Source organism: Taudactylus pleione, unplaced genomic scaffold (genome assembly GCF_031769625.1).
Source record: "Taudactylus pleione unplaced genomic scaffold, aTauple2 ptg000537l, whole genome shotgun sequence".
NCBI lineage: Eukaryota > Metazoa > Chordata > Amphibia > Anura > Myobatrachidae > Taudactylus > Taudactylus pleione.
Window position 1 is genome coordinate 8350731 of NW_028284939.1, and position 23782 is coordinate 8374512.

Sequence of the window (23782 nt, forward strand, 5' to 3'; positions counted from 1 at the left end):
TTTGTTGATGCACGTGCGGCTACTGTGCACACAATTCACAAACACAGAAAAAAAAAATATTTTTTTGCACTTGGGGGGAGCACCCCTGACGGACAGAGCACCCCCTGGACAACACTACAGCACCCCTTTAGGACTGGGACACTGCACAGGACTTTGGAGTGGACACAGCCCCTATGGACAACTGACTGCACAACACAGTCCAGCCAGCCCCTATGGACTTTGAAGTAGTGGACACAGCCCCTATGGACAACAGCAGCACAGCACAGCACAGCACAACACTACACTGCACTACACTACACTACACAGCCCAGCCAGCCCTAACTCCCACCCTCCCTCTTCACTGTCCACAGCCGAGTGAGAAAATGGCGCCGACGCGGGTACCTTATATAGGATCCAAAACCCGCGAGACCCGGAAGGCGGGATGATGACGTTTTGCCTCGATTTCAGATCCGAGTCAGGCGGGAAAAGTCGAGCCTGACTCGGATCGGCGGGGCTCGGGGGGGTTCGGATTTCAGAAATCCGAACCCGCTCACCCCTAATGTATATACATACACACACTACTAGGTCTGAATGATTTCACAGCTATGAGATTGTTTTCTATGGCTGCCACCTTGTGGTGAATATGTGAATCACAGGAAAGGACAGGTCACTGATTAGATTAGCCTGTTCTTCCCCTAAGCCGGAGGTTCACAAACTCCGCTATTCTATATCACGTTTTAAGGATATCCATGTTCGAGCACAGGTTCCTTAATTAGTACCTCAGTCAATTTGATTTAAACATCTGGACTCAAGCATGGATATCCCCAAAACCTGGACTGTAATGGCGGAGTTTGGGAACCTCTGCCCTAAACAATGCAGAGTTTTTCCCATTATAGTTCCAGTAGCTGCTGTCTGCCAGGCAGTGCACCCTAATGCTGGGTACACACTAAGCAATATGTCGTCCGATTTGGCGGATCGGAGCAACCTATTGGGAACATTGGCCAGTGTGTATCCGCTATGTCGCTGACAATGCGCGCTCCCACGCGTTGTCAGCGACATTGCCCCTTCGGACCTGCATGCTATTTGCCGGTAAATCAAGACTATAAATAGATGCAAAATAACTTGTGAACCCAAAAATGATGGGTATAGTGAATTTTGTTTTCCTATTGAGGGGGGTGTTATAGCCTCATACATTACGTATAACATACATGCCTTATTAAATGAATGCATGGCATTGATACAAAAGACATGTGTCACCAAGTCTGGGGTGGCGGGGTTATTTCAAATGTAGTTATTTTTATAGATAGCGTAAGCGTGTTATTATTATTATTATTAATTATTGTTTACTATTTATTATATTACGTAGAATAGTATACAGAGAATATAATTCACATCAGTCCCTGCACCAGTGAAGCTTACAATCTATGGCCCTGATTCAGAGCTGGATGCTCTGACAAAGCGCTCGCTCTGAATCAGGGCCGTCCTTCTGAATTTTTAGAGCGGCCTCCTGGCCGCTCGTATAGCTGTGGGTGACCACCCACAACTATAGCGAGCGGCCAGGAAGATGGTCGCGATGGTCAAGACCATCACGACCATCGGGCTTGTGACGAGACGCTTGTGGTAGGGTCTCCTTGCCGCAAGCCCTGGAGTGCTTTTGGCTCTATCAGAGCAGAGAGCACTCCCAGTGACATCACTTGTGATGTCAGTGGGGCCGGCCCCAGACGGTAGGCCTCCGTCTGGCCAGCCACACCCCCGGCACGCCCACCAAAGGGGGAGTGCTGTCACTCACCATCGACAGCACGCACCCTTTGTAGCGAGACCCATAGCGACGGCTTGCCCGTCGCTATCTGGGTCTCGCGCATGCGCACGACGGAGCCGGGTCCGTCGTGCGCATGCGCACTGGGCCAACATCGACCCGCTTGCAAGCGCTCAGCGCTCGCGAGCGGGTCTGAATCAGGCCCTATGTTCCCTACCACACAGACGCACACATTTTGCATGTGTGTGATCACACTGTGCGTGCTTTGTAGCACAGAACTCAGGGGGTCATTCAGACCCGCTCGCGAGCGGCAGTATGCTCACAAGCGGGTCGATGTTCCCCACTGCGCATGCGCACGATGGAGGGAGCTCCGTTGTGCGCAAGCCCGAGACCCGGGGAGAGACGGGCTTCCCATCGCTCCGGGTCTCGCACCAAAGGGGGCGTGCTGTCGATGTTGATTGACAGCAGGGCCGTTTCTAGGGCCGGGCGACCCGTGCAATCGCACGGGGCGCGCCTCCTCCGACCCCTGCTGTAGAAAGCCTGTGAACTGCCGGGCGCCTGCTGAGATTCGGTTACCAGCGGGCGCCCGGCAGGGCAGGGCAGAGCAGAGCAGCCGGAGACGGAAGCTCCGGCTTCCGGCTCCCCCAGTGTGCACTATGGGAAAGACGTCATGACTCATGACGTCTTTCCTATAGTGCAGAGGAGCAGCCAAGCGGAGCGGACGCCGGAGCGGGGCTTATGGTAAGTATTAGTGTTTGTTTTTTTTTGTGTGTGCACGCGGCTTTTACTAGGGACAATACTTAGAGGGGGGGGCATGTCTGCTGGGGGAGGCACTACTACTGGGGGCACCCGGGCACTACTACTGGGGACATTACTCTGAGGGCACTTCTGCTGGGGGAAACACTACCACTGGGGGCACCTGGGCACTACTACTGGGGACATTACTCTGGGGGCACTTCTGCTGGGGGAAACACTACCACTGGGGGCACCTGGGCACTACTACTGGGGACATTACTCTGAGGGCACTTCTGCTGGGGGAAACACTACCACTGGGGGCACCTGGGCACTACTACTGGGGACATTACTCTGGGGGCACTTCTGCTGGGGGAAACACTACCACTGGGGGCACCTGGGCACTACTACTGGGGACATCACTGTTGGGGACATTACTAATGTGGACATGACTACAGGGGGCACAAGACTATAGGGGGCACTACTAATGGGGTCACACCAAAGGCATGCACACACAAGTGCGGCGTGGGTTTGTGACAGCTAGGCCACACCCCAATTTTTGAGCGCCCGCCTTCGGCGCGCGCATTATGTCTGTCTTTCTTTTAACTACATATATTTTTCAGCGCTTTGCCTCTGACAGGTTAGCCACCCCTGGGCTCAGTAGTCACAGCAGCTGACATTCTGTGGTCTTTCAAGACAACGCTCCCTTACTGTGGTACCACACCCCCCATGATTAGGCCACGACCACAATATTACTGCTTCTTGAGGGAAGGGGGGGGGCGCATTTTGACTGCTCGCACTGGGAGCCTCAGACCCTAGAAACTGCCCTGATTGACAGCATGCCCCCTTTGGTGGGCGTGCCGGGGGCGTGCCTGCCAAACAGAGGCGTTCCCATGGTGATGTCAGTGGGAGTGATTTTGGCTCTGATAGAGCCAAAATCACTCCAGGGCTTGTGGCAGGGAGACCCTACCGGAGGGTCTCCGTCGCAAGTCCGATGGTCGCGATGGTCAAGACCATCGCGACCATCTTTTTGGCTGCTCGCATATGCTGTGGGTGGTCACCCACAGCTATACGAGCGGCCAGGAGGCCGCTCCATTTTCATGGAGGAGGGCCCTGATTCAGAGCGAGCGCTCTGGTCAGAGCGTTCAGCTCTGAATCAGGCCCTCAGTCAGTTCTCCACTTGGCATAGCGTTAACCCGTAATCTATGGGTTAACGTGCGTTAGCTGCTGGTTTACTGCGGGAGGAAATGGGTTTATAATTGAATAGCTCCGGGTGGTAAAGCTCGAGACTATATGCCTGCAGTAAGCACTGCATCTAATTGAGTCTGTCCCTTTGAGTACTGTATGTAATTCTGCTCTGTGTATCCAGGCCACAAATACGTCTGCATGTTACACTGATGAGGCTGATGATGAAAATAATATTAATAATCCAGGCTCTGGAATGAGGCACATCCGGATTTCTTGTGTCACGTCATCAGCCAGCCATACTCACATAAACAGACCAGGGAGAGCGCCCTGGTGGCGTCGTATGGCGGGATACAGTCTGGGAAGACCGGCTGCAGGACATAATTGGAGAATGTCAGTGCAATGACTGCCAGGCTGGTGGGGTACATGATGAGAACCGCACTCCACAGGAGGAGGAATCTGTAAGAGACAGGGACACGTCATGGGTGCAGAACAGAAGAGATTCTGTCTATAGCAGGAGAAAACATCATGAGGTTATTTACATGTATCTAGATGCCCCTACAGTTACTGGGAATGTTCAGTGAGTGCCAGAGGGTGGGCATAGCAGGGTTTGCTCTGTGGTGGCGAGAGGGCAGCTCAGGCAAAAACCACCGGATCCCTGCCCCCAAAGCTTTTATCTATTTATCTCCAACAAATGTTTATATACGAGGGCTGATTGAAAAGTAATGAGACTGATTTTTTTATTCAGAATAAGATGACCCCACAGGATCTGAACATTTATCTTTTTCAAAGTAGTGTCCTTCACATTCAATAAATTTTTTTGCAGCGTTTCAACAACGATTGAAAGACGCGCAGTAGACTGTTTTGTGACATCACTGTTAGTGTTGCAGCTGTGGCATTTTTCACTTCATCATCTGTTGAGAACTTCCTTCCACGCAGTTGTTTTTTCAGGGTTGGGACTACCCAGGAATCACAGGGCGCTAAGTCCGGGCTATATGGAGGATGTTCCAGTGCTGTCCCATTCATTTCAGTCAGTGCTGCCAATGTAACAGCAGCAACATGTGGTCGGCATTGTCTTGGAGCAAAAATCACTGTTCCTTCAGTAAATGTGGTCTGTACTTCCTCATGGCTCCACGCAAATGGGTTTTCAGGACGTTTCCATAGTAGTCACCAGTAATTGTCCATGGGGAACTCGGTGCTGTAGGATCATACCGTGCGCATCAAAGAACAGTAGAAGTATGACTTTACACGCCGAAGGAATCACACAGAATTTTTTTGTCGGAGGCGAATTTGCGTGTTACCATACACTGGACTGTTTGGTTCCTGGATGATAATGACGAATCCACGATTTGTCCCACATCGCAATCAATGTCAGGAAATAGAGTATCCTCTCCAAAATTTGTACGGTGTTCTTGCACGATTCAACTCGTCATCTCAACTGCTCTTCTGTGAGATCTCTGGGTACCCACCTGGCACACCCGCGATGCATTTTAAGCTCCTTTGTCACAATATGCTGAACCCGTTGGAATGAGATGAAGTGAAGCTGAAAGTTCGCCTAAGGTTACCCTTCTGTCATTTTGCAACATCTCCGTAGCTTTGGCAATGTTGTCATCTGTAACCGCGGTGGATGGTCTCCCAGAACTCGCTTCATCAGTCACTTGCGTATTACCCTCTTTGAAATGCTTCCACCACCGACATACTGCAGCACGGCTAATTGTTTCTCCACCGTATGTTTGCCATAACATTTCATGAGTTTCATTTCTGCTTTTTTCAAGTTTCACACAAATTTAATCGCACATCTCTGACGTAATCTCACAGACACGTCTTCCTCATCCGCCATGATGAAACATACGAAGATCTTCAACTCGCTGTGACCAAACAAAGGAGACTACGGCAGTCCCACCGCAGGTTCACACACATCGATGTATGAGCTTCACAATAACCAGCATAGCGTTACCACGTCTACCTATAGGACAGAAAGACAAAGGCAGTCTCATTACTTTTCAATTAGCCCTCGTGTGTGTGTGCGGATAGACAGACAGTGTAAGTGGAGGGGGGGGGGGGCTAGCCCCTTTTAATATATTACCAAAATTAGCTTTGACAGTTGCTTTGGCAATAGTACCCGTCTATATTCCCTCCCTGTTTTATCCTGTTGTTATTATTCCTTCTTATTTTGTTTCCCATTTGACTACATGTATAAGTGACCGACCGATTCCACGCAACAGCCTGAAAAATCGCTAAAAATTTAGATGCGGCTATTGTGCTGTGTTATGTACAGATGGAGCAGAGATTATTGACGTGTGATGTGACTCTGACAAGCCCTAGAAGAATAATATAGAAAACAAGCTATAGAATACATAGCTCTGACTGACCATTAAGAGTAATAAGGGAATGGGATTGTTATGCCGGTTTAAATCCCAACACGGCTAGCCCAGCAGGACGGAATCCCTACAGCGGTGGTAAGTAACCCTAACCCTCCCCTGTCCCCCCCCTAACCCTCCCTTAGGGGTGCCTGACCCTAACCTCCCCCCGAGGGTGCCTAAGCTAATCCCCCCTGCCCCTAGCCTAGCCCTACCCCTCCCCGGGTACTTACCCCAACAGTGACAATCGGGATGGCGGGGGTCGAGGTTCTTCCGCCGGGATTGTGACCAGCGGCCGCATAACTACATCCCCTTTACCATATCTACATTCCATTATTAAAGTTATTGTTGTCTAAGAAACACCGGGGAAGTAAATCTGAATGGGGGCGATCTGTCTGTCCTGTGAGTCTGACCCAGGGACCGTCGCAATGCTGACGTTTCCGCAAATGTCCTATTATATTCTACCGCGCATGCGTATAAGTCACACAGCTCATGGGCGCAGTGAGGATTTATTTGCAAAGTGACAGTCAGGGAGCATTTGTTGGCGGCAACAAGGGTGCAGCGACTAATACGCAGGTGCGTCGCGTCCGACCAAGTGCCTCAGCCTGCGACTGTGATTGATCCCATGTGCAGTTACGAAGGCTCCGGCGTCCATGTTCCGATGTCCATTCCAAGTAATCACAGGTTTACTCAGAACTTCGATAATCGACTGATCTGAGTCCGATGCTGCGTCTTTCTAGGCAGATGCTTGGATGCCCGTGGGCCTCACAGTACAAACCCTGGCAGCTGCCACATTTGCATGTTTTCATACAGTGGCCGCCTACAAAGAAACAGGCACGACAGGATTTCCATCCATCTATGGGGTATAATTACTACAGTGAGAGTTTTTTAGAATTGGAGATGTTGCCCATAGCAACCAATCAGATTCTATTTAACATTTAACTAGCACCTTCTAGAAGATAATAGCTAGAATCTGGTTGCTATGGGCAACAAACTCCACTTCTAAAAACTCTCACAATATACCCCATAGTGAATCAGGCTCTGCGTCTCCTATGAGCAAAAGCTACAGTATATAACCTGTGAGCATCACGCAGTGTTTTATATCAGCACCAAGGCCAGGGACAGCCGAGCCTATAACCACGTGTGTAATGGCTCAGCAGTAGCCTCACCCCTATCACACACACACAGCTACACATCACAGGCAGAGCAGCAGAGCAGTGTATTGGATGTGACAGTATAAGATCAGCTCTGCATCCCACATTTTCTGCAGTCACCACAGGCAGCTCTGGGATATACATACAGGGCCTGATTCAGAGCCGCTCGTAAGCGGCCGCTCGTTCGCTCCGAGCGATGTTTGCGAACCAGTCAGTGTGGTCGAAATTCATGTGCTTGCAAAATAGCGAATGCCTGAAAATTTGAGTGACAGAAAGAGGCGTATGTGGGTGGTAACAGGGGAAGGTGCTTGAAAACGGGGAGTGGAAATCAGAACGCAGGCGTGCTTAAAGGTCAAAACAGGCGTTTTATGGGTGTGCATAATTAATACAGCAGCGTCATTGACCACGTCACTGGGTTATTTTATAGCCAGAACTGCTCGCAAGATTGTGGTAGCAAAAACCAACCACAAGAATAGCGAGCAGTTCATACCCTGGTCGATTAACTCGATTAATCTAATAAATAGCGGACATGACGCAGGATGTGAGCGGCCAGGGGGCGTAGTTTTCCAAAAAACGACCGCAAGTTTTGTTCGCTCGTTCAGACCTAGAGGCGTGAACAGACCACAAAGAGCGAACGGTTTATTTGAATATCCACCCCTATTTTCTGGACGAGCGAGCGCTAATTGCGTCCGGCTCTGAATCAGGCCCACAGTACAGTATATTAAGCAAACTCAATTGCAGATTTATACATGGTGTCTCTCAGGGCCGTAGCTAGGGTAGTGCGGCCGGTGCCATCGCACAGGGCACCACAAGTCAGGGGGTGCTGTTTGGACCTGTCAAATTTCTGTTTATTATCATTCTTGCTTGTAACTTCCTCTTATTTCATCTCCTGGCCTCTCCTATCTCTTCCCTGGCCCTTCCCCATGAAGCCATGGCCCTTTTTTGGGTGCATTATGTCCCTTTTAAAAATGAGGGGGGCGCCAATGCTCTTTCTGGCACAGGGCACCAAAAAGTCTATTTACTGCTCTGGTGTCTCTGACCTAATTTATAGGTTTATAGATTTACTTTTACACCACTTGGCCTTTATGTGAGTGCAGTGCTGCGGATCTTGTTTTATATGATGGCAGTATTACAGTTGAATATGTCATTGATGTTTTATACCAATTATATGAATTCTGTAGCCGTGAAATATTCAACAATCGCTTATAAGGCCTGAGGACCTGATTCAGACCCGCATAGCGCTCGCAAGCGGGTCTATGGCCAGGCAGTGCGCACGCGTGAGCCCCGTGGCGAGTGAATTTTCACTCGCTGCGGGACTCACTACAAGAAGGGGCGGCTGTCGATTGTGATTGACAGCTCGCCCCGTTTTGTAGGCGTGCAGGGGGGTGTCTGGACAAACGGAGGCGCTCCTGAAGGAACGGCTGCCGTTTGTGGGCGGCCCCTACTGACATCACACGTGATGTCAGTAGTGAGCATCCTGCTCTATTAGTGCAGGAAGTTCACCGGGGCTTGCGGTGTACGAGACCCTACCACAAGGGTCTCGTCGCAAGCCCGATGGTGGCGACCATCACCTGGCCGCCCGCTAAAGATGTGGGTGGCAGTGGCGTAACTAGGGGGGGTCGGGCAGGGTGCGTGCCCCGGGCGCCGTGGGCCATGGTCCGGCCCGCCCTAGTTAGCCACAAGTGTAGCGCCGACCGTAGTGATTGCGGTCGGCGCTACACATTTACACTGGATCGGCGCTAGGCTTCCAGCGCCGGTCCTGTGCTGCACACCTGAGCCCGTTCCCTACCCCTGAGCGCTTGCCCAATAGCGCTAGGAGGCGGGCTCAGGCTGTGCATAACACACGCATCGCCGCCAGTGCTGGCGGCGATGCGTGTGTTAAACAGCAGCTAATGAGAGTCAGATAGACTCTCATTGACTGCTGCAGCACCCACTGCCATCCGGCTCCTGCAGTGGGTAATGGGACTGACGTCATGACGTCTGTCCCATAATGCTGAGCGCGCCAGCTCGGGAGGACTGGCGGGCGGCGGCGGGAGCGGTGGCGCGGACAGGAGCAGCAGGTAAGTATGTTTTTCTATATATATACACATATAAAAAAATTTTTTATCCTATCTGCAGAACGGGGGAGGGGGGGTGGCTACTACTGGGAGGACCTCTACTGGGGGTGGGGGCACCATTATTGGGAGGACCTCTACTGGGGGGGGCTACTACTGGGGGCACTTAATCGGGAGGGGGAACCTCTACTGGGGACTACTACTTGGGGGGGAACTACCACTGGGGGCATTATAAAAGGGGCCTACTAGTAGAGGCACTGCAGTTGGGGGACCACTACTGGGGGCAATAATAGGAAGGGCCACTACAGGGGGCACTGGATAGGGGGGATCACTACTGGGTGCCTGTATAAGGGGACCACTACTGGGAAAACTGCATGGGGGGGGACTACTGCTGGGGGCACTATATAAAGGGCACTGCATGGGGGGGGACTACTACTGGGGGGACCATATAAAGGGCACTGCATAAGGGGATACCACTACTGGGCACACTGCATTGTGGGGACTGCGGAACACTACATGGGGCACTGCATTTGGGGGGACCACTACTGGGGATACTGTATAAGGGGCACTACTATGGGCCTGCATAAGAGGGACCACAACTCCCTACTGGGGGTACTGTATAAGGGTACTACTGGGGCTAAGGTGCATATGGATAGGAATGTTCAGTGTGAAAATAAAGGGGTGTGTCATGTTGACACGCCCCATTTTTAAGTGACCACGCCCACGACCGCGCACATCGGAGGGGGGGGGGCGGCTCCCTTTTCAAATTTGCCCTGGGCTCCAAATACCCTAGTTACACCACTGGTGGGTGGTCACCCACAGCTTAGCGAGCAGCCTGGAGGCCGGCCAAAAAATAAAAAACAGGCCGCCCTGATTCAGAGCGAGGGCTCACAAAGATCGTCCGGCTCTGAATCAGGGTCTGAATGTGCAACGGAAACTGATCACATGATTGCGCTGTCATTGGATGTGTGTCAGTATGTATATCTGTGTGTGTGTGTGTCAGTATGTATATGTGTGTGTGTGTGTGTGTGTAGTGTGTGTGTGTCAGTATGTATATCTGTGTGTGTGTGTGTGTGTTTATATCTGCTTATCAAACTGTATACTGTATAAAAAATACTGTAAATATAAAATATGTCCTAATATAACCAATGTATCACAAAGCACCAGAAACTGACATGAAAATGTGCGTAACCCACAGATTATTCGGCATGATTCGAGTATTACCTTCACAACTGCCATATTTCTATGAGTATCTGATCCACATTTGTAATCAAGAAGGCAAAAAAATTAAAATGATATAATATACAATACTGTCATTTATCTAGTACTTACCCTGTCAACCCACCAAAAATCTCAGTGACATATGAATAATCACCTCCTGATTTAGGAATTGCGACTCCAAGTTCAGCGTAGCACATGGACCCCAGGGCAGAGATGCCACCACCAAGAACCCAGATAATTAGCGCCAACCCCACAGACCCGCTGTGTTCCAGGACGCCCTTCGGGGAAATGAAGATGCCGGAGCCTATAATATTACCTGCAACAGAGACACAGACATTCGGGTACAGTGTTCTCCAACTCCCTAACTCTTATTCAGTGAGTATTTGATAAACATTTTATTTACAGTAGTTACAGTATGATCGGTTAATTGTCATTGCACAGCATTGCAGCTGACGTCGGAGCATCGTGTAGTGTTCTAAAGAATAGACAAAGGGCCTGGTCCAAAGGTGGACGCAGCTGCATTCACAACTGCAATCCCATGTGCAGCGAAAATATGCTAATGACTCGGCGTCCATCTTGTGCACAGAGACGCCCACCTACAGGGTCTCGCATCCGCCGCTTACGTATAAAAGAGGAAACATTGGTCGCACATCTGAGCAATCCTATGCTGTGTCAGAAGCGCTGCACCTAAGGCGCCATGGCCTCTCTATCTGCGTAGGAATTCGCAGCGGCTCACAATGCATGCTCGGAGAACGGTCTTGACCTGACTTTGGTCTTGTATCCACCCCCGTTACCACCCCCAAACGCTGACTACCTGCCACTCACTTTGTGAATAAATCCACAAGGCGTCCGCCGTCTATAATCCATCGCTGAGCGCGCACAGTGCGGCTTTAGCGCATGTGCAGTGGCATAAAATTGTTCCGCTATGTCGGACATCAGGCCCAAAGTCTTCCAGCAGAGTGAGTCGCAGTGCACTAGCGTCATGGCCTCAGGTCGGGGAAAAAGTTTCTCAAAAGGTTCCAACACCCTTGATAGAATTTATGGAGGCGATTCAGTTCTTTTATTGACCTCCTTAGCTAATGGATACCTGACTGAGAAATTCAATTGTTGCTATTTCCTGGGTGCGCATAGATGCAGGTAGACACATTTCTGCTCGCCGCCTCCGGAGGTGGCACTTTAGAAGTTTGGGTGCCCAAAGCAGTACCTTAGACGGAGAGCAGTACCTTAGACGGAGAGCAGTACCTTAGACGGAGAGCAGTACCTTAGACGGAGAGCAGTACCTTAGACGGAGAGCAGTACCTTAGACGGAGAGCAGTACCTTAGACGGAGAGCAGTACCTTAGATGGAGAGCAGTACCTTAGCAGTACCTTAGGTGGAGAGCAGTACCTTAGGTGGAGAGCAGTACCTTAGATGGAGAGCAGTACCTTAGATGGAGAGCAGTACCTTAGATGGAGAGCAGTACCTTAGATGGAGAGCAGTACCTTAGACGGAAAGCAGTACCTTAGGTGGAGAGCAGTACCTTAGATGGAGAGCAGTACCTTAGGTGGAGAGCAGTACCTTAGATGGAGAGCAGTACCTTAGCAGTACCTTAGGTGGAGAGCAGTACCTTAGATGGAGAGCAGTACCTTAGACGGAGAGCAGTACCTTAGACGGAGAGCAGTACCTTAGACGGAGAGCAGTACATTAGACGGAGAGCAGTACCTTAGACGGAGAGCAGTACCTTAGACGGAGAGCAGTACCTTAGACGGAGAGCAGTACCTTAGACGGAGAGCAGTACCTTAGACGGAGAGCAGTACCTTAGCAGTACCTTAGACGGAGAGCAGTACCTTAGACGGAGAGCAGTACCTTAGACGGAGAGCAGTACCTTAGACGGAGAGCAGTACCTTAGATGGAGAGCAGTACCTTAGCAGTACCTTAGGTGGAGAGCAGTACCTTAGATGGAGAGCAGTACCTTAGATGGAGAGCAGTACCTTAGACGGAAAGCAGTACCTTAGGTGGAGAGCAGTACCTTAGATGGAGAGCAGTACCTTAGGTGGAGAGCAGTACCTTAGATGGAGAGCAGTACCTTAGCAGTACCTTAGGTGGAGAGCAGTACCTTAGACGGAGAGCAGTACCTTAGACGGAGAGCAGTACCTTAGACGGAGAGCAGTACCTTAGACGGAGAGCAGTACCTTAGACGGAGAGCAGTACCTTAGACGGAAAGCAGTACCTTAGACGGAGAGCAGTACCTTAGACGGAGAGCAGTACCTTAGACGGAGAGCAGTACCTTAGATGGAGAGCAGTACCTTAGCAGTACCTTAGGTGGAGAGCAGTACCTTAGACGGAGAGCAGTACCTTAGACGGAGAGCAGTACCTTAGACGGAGAGCAGTACCTTAGACGGAGAGCAGTACCTTAGACGGAGAGCAGTACCTTAGACGGAGAGCAGTACCTTAGACGGAGAGCAGTACCTTAGACGGAAAGCAGTACCTTAGATGGAGAGCAGTACCTTAGATGGAGAGCAGTACCTTAGCAGTACCTTAGATGGAGAGCAGTACCTTAGACGGAGAGCAGTACCTTAGACGGAGAGCAGTACCTTAGACGGAGAGCAGTACCTTAGACGGAGAGCAGTACCTTAGACGGAGAGCAGTACCTTAGGTGGAGAGCAGTACCTTAGATGGAAAGCAGTACCTTAGACGGGTTTAGGCACTTTACAGCGCTAAACCCGGTGCTGTCAGGCCCACACATGTGGCGCGGGCGCCTGAATGGAGCAACAAGTGAGTGTCCATTAGTTAAAGCACCCAATAAAAGAATTGCATCGCCCCCTATGAACGCACTTCTGATTCTTAGGGAGAGATGTATCAATATTTTATGGGACAGGGACTGAGACAACTGATTAAATATTTTCTGTAAAGTGCTATCTCATATCTCGGTGCTGTATAAATAACTGTTGATAAATACTAGAAGGAGTAACTGCTTCATGTTCCCAGGCAACTGAATACATAATCTTGAAGCTGTGACCTTCCGGGTACAAATACTAATTAATAAAGGACAAAACTTATATCAATTCAAATCAGTCTGGAATTAAGGGCCTGATTCAGAGCCGTTCGCTATTTGTGGTCGTTCGTTCAAAAACAAGGGGTGGCTATTCAAATGATCCGTTCGCAAATTGCAGTCTGTTCACACCTCTAAGTCTGAACGAGCGAGCAAAACATACGCTCGTTTTTTTGATAAAAACGCCCCCTGGCCGCACGCACCATACGTCATGTCCGCTATTTATTAGATTAATCGAGTACATCGTACAGCGTATGAACTGCTCGCTATTCTTGTGGTTGGTGTTTTCAACCGCTATTTTGCGAGCAGTTCTGAGTTAAAAAAAACCAAGTGACGTGGTCAATGACGCTGCTGTATTAATTATGCACTCCCTTAAAACGCCCGTTTTGACCTTTAAGCACGCCTGCGTTCGGATCTCCACTCCCCGTTTTCAAGCACCTTCCCCTGTTACCACCCACATACGCCTCATTCTGTCACTCAAAATAGCAGGCCCTCGCTATATTGCGTACCAACGATTTTCGGCCGCACTGACTGGTTTGCGCATGCGTACTAAAAACCGTACGCATGGACAGATGTGCGAACATCGCTCGGAACGAGCGTACTGCCGCTAGCGAGTGGCTCTGAATGAGGGCCTAAATCCTTTATATCAAAGCTGCACAAGGAAGTGAAGCGATCGCACCAGAAGGAGAATATTTATTCCGGGTCCGTTTCTGGTTAGATGACTGACTGTCACAGATATATATAAAGTCAGGGTAACCATAGGCATACATTGATTATTTAACAAATATCATTCTATTATAGTTTATTTTACAGAGCATGGGAATGTGCACATTACACCATAATAAAAACAACATAATGCATTGTATAAAATCACATTACACTATATATGAAATCAGTTACTGTTGAATTAATCTTCTCTTACTAATAACACATATGTTAAATATAAATGATAACATGTACCTGGAGATAAAGGATCCTTTTTGTTTAAACCTTCTGGGAACAGTGGACCTGATTCACATCCATTCGTAGGATGCGTTTGCACGCAGCCGTCAGCTGCCAAAGTACGCAAATCCCGCGATCGCACGGCAAGACATTAGCACGCCCACTATGTCTTGCCATGCAATCCAGCCTGACACAAGACTCCCACTTTCCCTTAGTAACATACGTCATCTCCAGGAAGTGTATTAAACAATCGGTAACATCGGACCTATACGCAGCACTTGTGGCTGACCATATTCTACCGCAAGCACTGCGAGTGTTAGTAATTTAGCCATGTGACATGTATTATGAAGCTGCGTCTTAATTATGCATGCCCCTGAAACAGCGTTAAGACGCAGACACGCCTGCGTTCGCACCACCACACCCGTTACCATCGACCACCCCGTCACCACCCACAAACGGCACGTCCTGTCACTCATTCTAGCGATGCCTCTATGTACAAGGTTGCAAACATTGGCAGGCTATGTGCGAGCGCAGCCTAGCGAACGGGTCTGAATCGGGCCCAAAGTTCCCAGTCTAATCTTACTATCCACCTGATTCATCCTAGCACCCTGCACCTGTCCTGCACCCTGCACCTGCCGAGAGGGGGGGGGGAGCGGGTACAGTTTGCCCGGGCCCGGGCTTGATAGAGGGGCCCGTCAGGGGCCTGCATCCCGCGTCGCCCCCCCCCCCCCCGCCCCCACCTCACAGCAGCTCAGCACACAGCTTGTGTTGAGATGCTGTGTGAGACTGCTCGAGCAGTCTCCTATGGCTATGGGGGGGAGCGATCACACTAATTGCGCCCTGCCCCCCCCCTCGCTTAGCACCGGGTTGGGGGGCTGCAAAGGTGATTATTTTTTCCTTTTTTTTCCAAGGGGGCGTGGCCACACTGCCCGCAATTAGGCCACACTCCCTCCATTACCTGGGCCCGGCCAGGCTCTCAACAGCCCTGCCTGTCCCAACCCGTGCAGTTCCTCTTTCCTGCCTGGGGTGTCGCTGTCTGCTCTGGTGCTTCTAGCACACTCAGCTGATGCCACAAACTGCTGAGATACAGACCAGAGTATGCTAGAAGCACCAGAGCAGAGAGCGACACCCCAGGCAGGAAAGAGGAACTGCACGGATTGTGACAGGTGTAGGGTGCTAGAATGAACACTCAATTCCCTTTCCAAAAAGCAGCTCTGTTAATTCACCCACCAATTAAAAAAGTTTAAAACACCTGAAATCATGATTTGCTTTAAAAAAGTTTAACTAGAAATGTTTCTGCCATAGAACTAGTTCCCTTATCTCCGCATTGTAATTTCTAATCCATCTGTTGTTTCATAACTGCAAATGGACATTATAAAGTATTATTATAATTATGATGATTATTATCCTTTATATGGTGCCACAATGAGTCCGCACAGTACCTTGCAAAGTGCATTTACAGAAACCATAGGCACATTTATAATGGGTGCAGGGCGTTCGGTGCACACGACGGGCCACTAGGTCCAGGGGGGGCCCCGCACCCATAGTATAATTACCTCTCTCAGGCAAGCAGGCCCCTCCTGTGTTAATACCATCTTATTTAAAAAAAATTCTGGAGGAAGGGTTAAAATGCCTGGGAACTAGGATTACTGATCCCCACGCATCATTTCATTAGGCGGGGTCAGAGAACTTCCTCCGTTAATAGATCTGTGGATTGTATCTTCTGAAATCCATACTGCCATGTTCTGAGAACATCCTGTACTTCTCTGCTGCTTCTACAGGTGCTGACGGCCTTTTCTATGCTAATTATACTAGATAGCCTTAGATTCTGTGTCCTAGGTACAAGCAGAGATGGAATCTAGGGCTCCATTCAGAACCACTCGCTTGATGTGTTCGCACGCACCCAGCGTATGCAAATCTGGCAAAGGCAGGCATTAGCATGCCCACTATGTCTTGGCGTGCAATCGCGGTGTGTATGTAGATGCCCACCAGCCTGTCTTAAGACGCCCACTAATGCACGTCATCTCCAGGAAGTGCATGCAACCATCGGTAACATCGAGTACCATCGGATGCGATCACAGCACTTGCCGCAATTCTATGCGCAGCGAACGCAGCCTAGCGAGCAGGTCTGAATCAGGCCCCTAATGCGATCGCAGCTGAAATATTACAAGGACCACAGCTGTTAAAACAGGTTTTTAATCTAATTGTTTTGTTTTTACTTTTTATAGCTTTGTTCTTAAATTAATATAAATGAGAATTTCACAGCACATTCAACCTTCCCAATGTATAAATCCACACAGTGGACCTCATTCAGAGCCGGTCGTTGCGGCCGCACGGTCGTACGCCACCGATGTTCGCTAAACTGCATATGCGTAAAGTTCGCAATGCTCGTGCGCAAACTAGCTGCTACGATCAGAAATTTCTCTCTCCTTGAACACAGCCAGGTCGGTAGTTTGAGTGACAGGATGAGGCATTTGTGGGTGGTAATAGGGGAAGGTGCTTGAAAACGAGGGAGTTGAGATCCGAACGCAGGCTTGCCTAATTATGCGAACGGCGTTTTTTGGGAGTGCATAATTAACAAAGTAGTGTCATGGCACATGTGACATGGGTGGTTTGTACACTGACCTGATCGTAGTGCTTAAGAGAGGGTATGGTCAACCTTAAGCTCTACGACCAGTTCCGATGGTCTCGATTAATCTTTATATGGCCGGAGATGACGTGTAATGCGTACGAGAAGGGGGCGTATTTTTTGTCTTACGGCCGCATCCTCCCCTTGGTCGGCCAGCTAACGATCCGATCTTAAGGACGCAACTTGCGAGTGCATCATTTGCATATCCGGCCCCTTTTCCCTTACGACCGTGCGGCCGCAACAACCGACTCTGAATGAGGTCCAGTATCCCTATATACTAAACAAATTATTAAAAGTTAAATATATATATTTATTTTATTTTTTTTTGTACCATTTTGGGAATCTTTATTCACAATCTTCTATCAATTCCTGTACAATAATTCCTTACTACATTGCACATTAGACAAAGCATAATGATCAACAAATATACTGTAGTATTAAGCATGAAGCCAGCATACTCCTCTACAGAGTTCACACAAAACTTCCATTTGTTCTCTTTTTACACTCACACAAAACACTGACCCCAGACCAACATTACTATGTGACTGGAGGGGAGATGTATCAAACCTTCGAGACAGATAATGCTCATAGCAATTAATCAGCTTCAAGCTATCATTTATCTAGAACAGTTTATAAAATGACAAAAAGCTGGTTGATTGGTTGCTATGGACAACCTATCCACTTTATTTCTCTCAAAGGGTTTATACACCCCCCCCCCCCCTGGATCATATATTCCACCTTTAACTTTTGCATCCTGGCTGGACCAATTTGCAATATGTCGAATTTATCCTTATGTATCAGATTCCGATTTCGCTTTAGATTGAAAGCTTGTGAGCTGTTGATGACTTGCTTCCATTTGTAAAGCACATCGGTATATGCTGACCAAGGGCAGATTGGGAACTTAACGTAACACTGGAAAACATTCTCAAAGTGGTCTTGTGTAGGCTTGGCCAAATCAACTATATGTGGGGCCAACAGAAGAGTAGACTGGGATTAAATACATTTTCCTTAGCAGTGTAAAAGACAAACATAAATCACATTGCCTCTGCTTAGCTGTGACCAAAACTTAGAGCACAGTAGTGAGCAACATACAATACAGAGAACATCCTAGTAACCACAGTACAATACAGGCAGTATCTTAGTGATCTTCAATAATGAATGCACCTGAGTGTAAAATATTACCTGCGTCCTAGTGACATCCATATAACACACAGAGCATTTCAGTGACTGCTATACATAGAGAGCATCCCCATAACTTACAATACAGAGAGAATCCCAGTGACCACTGTATAATGCTGAGTGCATTTCAGTTAAAACCAAACAGTGCACTCTAGTGACCAACACATTCTAGTGACTACCATACATAGAGCATTTTTGTGATTGCCAGACAATACAGAAAGCATCCTAGAGATAACCATACAATACAGACAACGTCACTGAGACCAATTCAAAATACAGAGAGCATCTGATTGTCTGCCATATCATACAGAGAGCATTCTATTGTACGACATAGATTATGAAGAGCATTCTAATGACTTCCATGCAATACAAAGAATAAGAGATCCACAGCCCGTGCTATGTAATGATAGAAAGTGTGGCAGAAAATCAGACTGCAGCTGTCTCATACTAAGTTGACTGTCATTAGACTGACATGTCACAGCGCTGGGGTTATGGGTTCCAACCAGAGCCCTATCTCTCTGGCATATGTATGTGCTCCCAGTGTTTTCCAAAAACATTATTTTATATTTATTGGCTCATTCGAAAAATGTACCCTATAGTGTGAGTGAAATTTAGGAAATTTAGGGCCTGATTCAGAGCCGGACGCTCTGAATCAGGGCCCTCCTCCATTAAAATGGAGCGTCCACCTGGACGCTCGTATAGCTGTGGGTGACCACCCACAGCATATACGAGCGTCCAAAAAGATGGTCGCGATGGTCTTGACCATCGCGACCATCGGACTTGCGACGGAAACCCTGCGGTAGGGTTTCCCAGCCACAAGCCCTGGAGTGATTTTGGCTCTATCAGAGCCAAAATCACTCCCACTGAAATCACTAGTGATGTCAGTGGGGCCGGCTTCAGATGGTAGGCGTTCCCATGGGAACGCCTCCGTCTGGCCGCCACGCCCCCGGCACGCCCACCAAAGGGGGCGTGATGTCAATCATCATCGACAGCACGCCCCCTTTGGTGCGAGACCCGGAGCGACAGCACAGTCGTGCGCATGCACAGTGGGGAACATCGACCCACTTGCGAGCGTACTGCCGCTTGCGAGTGGGTCTGAATGACCCCCTTAGACTGTAAACTGCAGTGGGGCAGAGACTGAATGTTCTCTGGGCCTGATTCAGAGCCGGACGCTATTTGCGGACGGTCGTTCGGGAAAAGGGGGTGGCTATTCAAATGAACCGTTCGCTCTTTGTGGTCTGTTGACACCTCCATGTCTGAACGAGCGAACAAAACTTGCAGTCGTTTTTTGGATAACTACGCCCCCTGGCCGCTCGCATCCTACGTCATGTCCGCTATTTATTAGATTAATCGAGTACATCGACCAGCGTATGAACTGCTCGCTATTCTTGTGGTTGGTTTTTCCTACCACAATCTTGCGAGCAGTTCTGACTATAAAATAACCCAGTGACGTGGTCAATGACACTGCTGTATTAATTATGCACACCCATAAAACGCCTGTTTTGACCTTTAAGCACGCCTGCGTTCGGATCTCCACTCCCCGTTTTCAAGCACCTTCCCCTGTTACCACCCACATACGCCTCCTCCTGTCACTCAAAATAGCAGGCATTCGCTATTTAGCGAACAAACGATTTTCGGCCGCACTGACTGGTTCGCGCATGCGTATTAAAATCCGTACGCATGCGCAGTCGGGCAAACATAGCTCGGAACAAACGAGCGGCCGCTTACGAGCGGCTCTGAATCAGGCCCTCTGTACAGTGCTGCCTAATATGGAGGTGCCATACTAGTAAGGGATCAACAGCTGGCCACATCTGATTGGCTGATGGCATATTGACACCGCTAACTGGTATTACATAAAACATTAATAACATTTTGGTGGTATTATACGAAGTTGTGGCTTTCTATTTACATTACTGTATTGACATTTCCATGACTGCAAGACAGAAGATTCAGATTTGCTTTATAAAGGGGAAAACATCAGATGTTAATTGAATTTGTATTTTGTGTTTCTATTTTATTGTATTGTCTATAGAAAATGTGACTTTTGCATCTATCAAGTTTCACACAATATTCTCACTTTGTTAAATTTATTGTATCATGTAAATATAGGGTCATGCAATTTTAGGATAGTTGGCATTACTGGTTAACATTACTGCCTCAGAACACTAAGGGCCTGATTCAGAGCCGGACGCTATTTGCACTCGCTCGTTCAGAAAAAGGGGCCGGATATTTAAATTGAGCGCTCGCTCTTTGCTGTCTGTTGACGCATCTATGTCTGAGCGAGCGAACGAAACATTTGCTCGCTATTTTGTAAAGACGCCCCCTGGCCGCTCGCATCATACGTCATCTCCGCTATTTATTAGATTAATTGAGTACATCAAAAGGCGTCTGACCTGCTCACAGTACTTGTGGTTGGATTTTCCTACCGCAATCATGCAAACAGTTCAGGCTAAGAGACAACCAAGTGATTTGGCCGATGACGCTGCTTTGATAATTATGCACACCCTTAAAACGCCCGTTTTGACCGTTTGGCACGCCTGCGTTCGGATCACCACTCCCCGTTTTCAAGCACCTTCCCCTGTTACCACCCACAAACATCTCATCCTGTCACTCAAATTAGCAGGCACTCACTATTTTGCGAGCGCTCGATTTTCGACCGCACTGACTGGTTCGCGCATGTGCATTACGACCCATACGCATGCACAGTTGTGCGAACATCGCTCGGAGCGAACGAGCGGCCGCTTACGGGCGGCTCTGAATCAGGCCCCAAGGTCATAAGTCCCATTCCTGACCAAGGCACTATCTGTGTGGAGTTTGAATGGGTTTCCCCTAGAGATGAGTGCAGATCCCTGTGTTTTGGTTCTAAATCATTGTTTCGTTTTGGCAAAAACACCCTCAAGTGTTTTGGATTTCTTAAAACATTTATAAAAACAGCTGAAATCATGTAACGTAGACCTGTTTTTGATCCTATAGTATTATTAATATCAATAGAATTTATTTCCAGTCAATTGTGACCACCTCAGAGCACCTGAAATCGCAAGGGAGGGACTTAAATGCAATCCGAAATATGCAACATCTGGTTTGTAGATCCGAGTTCCAAACTTAGCGAGAGGACCCAATTCGGGACTCTGGCCCTGATTCAGAGCCGGACGCACTGACAGTGTACTCTGTATCTGAATGGTCCCAGGGCCTGATTCAGCAAGGATCGTAGTTGCTAATACGCATGCAATCGGCCGATTGTTTTGCACTGCGCATGCCCACTGCGTATGCATCAGCGACATATCAAGAGAGGAGGGGGCCCATGTCCAGTCCCCGTCCGGGGCCCCCTCATCTCTCCCCGGCTGCTGTCAGTGAACTGACAGCAGTGGTAGACTACGGGCACTAGATTGTGCCCGGTGTCTACTGTGCATGTGCAGAACACCAGGGAAATGGCGTGGCGGCCATTTTCCTGGTGATTTCCTACTGCGCATATGCAAAACACCGGGAAAATGGCCACGGCGGCCATTTTCCGGTGTTTTGTGCATAGCTGAGGCACCCGACGCGGACCTCGTAAAGCTAAGTATTAGAGTATATAGGTACAGGGTGTGCAGTGCGGGCCCCCCCTGGACCCGGGGACCCATTTGCACCGCACACCCTGCACTCATTATAAATATGCCCCTGGTACCAGTGGCGTAACTACTGCCCCCGCAGCCCCCCCAGTGGCTTGGAGGCGCTGGGTAGCTTGGGGGCGACGGGGCAGTAGTAGTAACTACGGAGGGTGCAGGGGGTGCGGTCGCACCCCCTGCACCCTCCATCTGCCGGGCACCCGCTGAGGGTGTTACCAGCGGGCGCCCGGCTCCTATTCAAACCCCCGGCGGCAGCCAGCGGACGGAGCTCCCTCCGTCTTCCGGGTCCCGCAGGGCACTATGGGAGTGACGTAATGACATCACTCCTATAGTGCCGAGGAGCGGACGCCGGGGTATGGACGGCAGCAGCACTGGAGCGGGGATAAAGGTAAGTGTTTGTGTTTTTTTTCTTTTGTGTGTGTGTGTTTGTTTGTGTGCGCGCGGAGGGGGGGAGCAACTACAGGCGGCTAACTACAGGGGGCTAACTACAGGGGGCTAACTACAGGGGGCTAACTACAGGGGGCTAACTACAGGGGGCTAACTACAGGGGGCTAACTACAGGGGGCTAACTACAGGGGGCTAACTACTAGAAGGGGCACTACAGGGGGCTAACTACTAGAAGGGGCACTACAGGGGGCCCTGCATAATGGGCACTACTACAGGGGGCACTACTTTAATGGGCACTACTACAGGGGGCCCTGCATAATGGGCACTACTACAAGGGGCCCTGCATAATGGGCACTACTACAGGGGGCATTGCATAAGGGGCACTACTACAGGGGGCATTGCATAAGGGGCACTACTACAGGGGGCATTGCATAAAGGGCACTACTACAGGGGGCATTGCATAATGGGCACTACTACAGGGGACATTGCATAAGGGGCACTAGTATAGGGGGCATTGCATTTTGGGGCACAACTACAGGGGGCACTGTATAAGGGACACTAATTTGATACACAGTTTACAGGTTATAAACTATGTTCCCAATAATCTGGTTCTACACGGACATAAAAACTGTGCAACCTGTCTTGAGCTGAGGTGACGGACTGACAGGAGGGTTGGTGAAGTAGATCTGTCAGGGTGGGATGTAATGGGCATTGCTGTTTGGCATAATGTGTATTTGGGATTACTGTGTGCACAATGTGCTATTAGGGGCATTACTGTGTGGCATAATGTGTAAGGGGCATTACTGTGTGGCATAATGTGTTGTATGTGGCATTACAGTGTGGCATAATGTGAAATAGGGGCATTACAGCATGGCATAAATTTGTTATTATAAGCGCTTTACTGTATGTCATTATGTGTTATATGTGGCATTATTGTGTGGGATGTGTAAGGGGCATTGCTGTGTGGCATAATGTGTTGTAAGGGACACTCCGGTGTGGCATAATATGTTGTAAGGGGCATTCCATTGTGGCACACTGTGTTATAAGTGGCATTACTTAATGTGTCATAATGTGTAAGGCACGTTGCTGTATCATGTAACCACACACCTTAAACGTATGTCTTTGGGTGTGTTTGATCTTTGGGTGGGGGAGGGGGGGGCGCCTGAAACTTTTTTGGCATGGGGGAGCAAAATTTATAGTTACGCCACTGCCTGATACGAATCACAGTGTGCGACGCAGACCCATCGCAGTGTGATTGACAGGAAGTGCCGTTTGTGGGTCATAACAGGGGGGGTCGGTCGAACGCAGACATGCCAGTGCGTTTTAACGCGTTGCAGGGGCATGCATAAATTAGGCACTGCAATACCATACGCAGCCTGCGGCCTCATAGCCTGCGCTGAAGTAAGCTATTCCTGAGCGAGGTCTGACCTGCCATTAACTGTGCATATGGGTCCGATGTTACCGATTATTTTGCTATGTTGCCAAAGTATATGGATGTGAGTAAGGGGAAGTGGGCGTCCTTATGTCAGGCTGCGATCGCAATGCGAATGTAATTATTTGCATATCAC

General features: G+C 49.2%; 1 protein-coding gene across 1 annotated transcript in view; it reads right to left on the bottom strand.

Moving 5' to 3' along the window:
* SLC7A10 (solute carrier family 7 member 10) overlaps window positions 1–23782 on the bottom strand; it is a 90680-nt gene that overhangs the window by 34566 nt on the left and 32332 nt on the right. Inside the window, exons 2-3 of the mRNA XM_088451096.1 lie at window positions 10553–10757; window positions 3960–4111 (exon numbers count right to left, since the gene is read on the bottom strand). Coding sequence (XP_088307222.1) covers window positions 3960–4111; window positions 10553–10757 — 357 coding nt within the window. The remainder of the gene's footprint in view (window positions 1–3959; window positions 4112–10552; window positions 10758–23782) is intronic.